The sequence below is a fragment of the Chrysochloris asiatica genome, unplaced genomic scaffold, assembly GCF_000296735.1.
Source record: "Chrysochloris asiatica unplaced genomic scaffold, ChrAsi1.0 scaffold00333, whole genome shotgun sequence".
Lineage (NCBI taxonomy): Eukaryota > Metazoa > Chordata > Mammalia > Afrosoricida > Chrysochloridae > Chrysochloris > Chrysochloris asiatica.
This window is the reverse complement of record NW_006408851.1, coordinates 1,546,575-1,548,853: the sequence shown is the minus strand read 5'-3', so window position 1 is coordinate 1,548,853 and position 2,279 is coordinate 1,546,575. Positions and strand designations below refer to the sequence as shown.

Genomic DNA, 2,279 nt, shown 5'->3' with positions numbered 1-2,279 from the left:
CCCTTCGAGCAGTCAGACCAGCATCACAGAAAGTGAGATATCCTCCCCAACCCACAGGACAATAATTATGAGCACTGATGCATCTTCCATGACTCTATCCTCCCCCAAAAGTGACAATGCCTCATCCAAAGCTCCAACCACAAGCATTACTAGAGGTGGTATGTCCTCCTCCAGCAGTCTGACCAGTGTCACAGCAAGTGGGACATCCTCCCCATCCACCAAGAATACAACAATAATGACCAGTGATGTATCCTCCATGACCTTATCAACCCCTTCCAGCAGTCAGACAAGTATCACAGAAAGTGAGATATCCTCCCCAACACACAGGACAATAATTATGAGCACTGATGCATCCTCCATGACTCCATCCTCCCCCAAAAGTGACAATGCTTCATCCCAAGCTCCAACTACAGGCATTACTGGAGGTGGTATGTCCTCCTCCAGCAGTCTGAGCAGTGTCACAGCAAATGGGACATCCTCCCCATCCACCAAGAATACAGTAATAATGACCAGTGATGCATCCTCCAGGACATCATCCACCCCTCAAAGTGAAAGCTCCTCATCACAAACGCCAACCGCAACCAACACCAGAGGTGGTATGTCCTCTTCAAGTAGTCTGACCAGCATCACAGCAAGTTGGATATCCTCCCTAACCACATGGAGTACACTTATGACCAGTGATGCATCCTTCATGACTGCACCCACCCCCAAAACTGACACCTCCTCATCACAAACTCCAGCCATAACAACAACAGGTGTTATTTCTCCATTAAGCAGTCTGACCAGCGTCACAGCACGTGAGATGTCCACCCCAACCACCCACATTACACCAATTATGACCACTGATGCATCCTCCATTACTCCATCCACCTCCCAAAATGAAAGCTCCTCATCCAAAGCTCCAACCCCAACTAGCACCAGTGGTGGCACATCCTCCTCTAGCAATCTAATCAGTGTCACGGTAAGTGACATGTACCCCCCAACCACCCAGAGTACAACAATTATGGCCAGTGATGTGTCCTCCATGACTCCATTCTCTCAAAAAACTAACACCCCCTCATCACAAGTTCCAACCACCACCTTCTCCAGCAGTCGGACTAGCATCACAGCAAGTGGGATATCCTCCCCAACCACCCAGAATGTAACAATTATGAACAGTGATGCTTCCTCCATGCCCTCATACACTTCAAAGAGTGACATCTCCTCATCAGAAACGCCAACCAAAGCCGCCATCACAAGTACTCTGACTGGTGTCACAGCAAGCAGGATGTCCTCCCCAACCACCCAGATTACAACAATCATGACCAGTGATGCATCCTCCATCAGCCAATTTACCCGCAAAACGGACACGCCCTCATCAGAAGCTCCAGCTACAACCAGCACCACAGGTAACATGTCCTCCTCGAGTACTCTTACCAGTGTCATAAGAGGGACACCTTACTTAGGGGCTTGGACAACATCTCATGCAACACACAAAGTATCTTCTCCTAGCATGCTTAACACAACTGGGGATACAGGTGACATGCCTTCCCTTGGCACTCTGCCTACAGCTAACATAACAAATGAGGTGTCTCTGGGTATCCCATTGGGAGAAGTGTTGCATCTTCTAATACTTTGGTTACCCCAACTGTTTTGAAAGCACCAGCTTCTTTAACCACTACAATCTTGACAAGCTTCACACTCTCCAATACAGCCTTAACAGGTAATATTTTGTAATCTATCTCAATTCCATTTACCAAAAACCACATTTTTCTTCCTGATTCGTCCATGTATATTTTCCAGTACGCCCACTTTGTTTCTTTATAGTCGTATCAGTGATTCTACTCTGATTTCTACCACTGCTATTTTTTTTAAAATCATTTTCACTCAGTCTACAAACACCAGAGCCATATCAAATTCTGTCACATATACCTTAACCACATACATTTATCAGCTTGTAGATCTCCTGACTCAGCATGATCATAATCATTGCTCCTCAAACCACATTACCACAACTACCTAAATGTTTCACATTTTACTATCTCAACTTTCAGAATATTCAGATAGATAGATAGATAGATAGATAGATAGATAGATAGATAGATAGATAGTAGATAGGTGATAGATGGTAGATAGATAGATGATAGATAGTAGATAGATGATAAATAGATGGTAGATCGATAAATGATAGATAGATAATAGATAGATGATAGATGGATGATAGATAGAAAGATAGATGATAGATAGATAGATAGATAGATAGATGATAGATAGGTAGATAGATGATAGATAATAGATAG

General features: G+C 44.0%; 1 protein-coding gene across 1 annotated transcript; it reads left to right on the top strand.

Annotated features, from left to right (window-relative positions):
• The first annotated feature begins 160 nt into the window (after window positions 1-160).
• On the top strand, window positions 161-1,636 carry LOC102822162 (putative GPI-anchored protein PB15E9.01c-like). Its single transcript, XM_006875678.1, has one exon. The coding sequence runs from the start codon at window positions 161-163 to the stop codon at window positions 1,634-1,636; it is 1,476 nt and encodes a 491-aa protein (XP_006875740.1).
• Window positions 1,637-2,279: the final 643 nt, after the last annotated feature.

Excerpts from the sequence above, each read along its gene's own strand:
- LOC102822162 (XM_006875678.1), top strand. The coding sequence starts at position 161 with ATGTCCTCCTCCAGCAGTCTGACCAGTGTCACAGCAAGTGGGACATCC.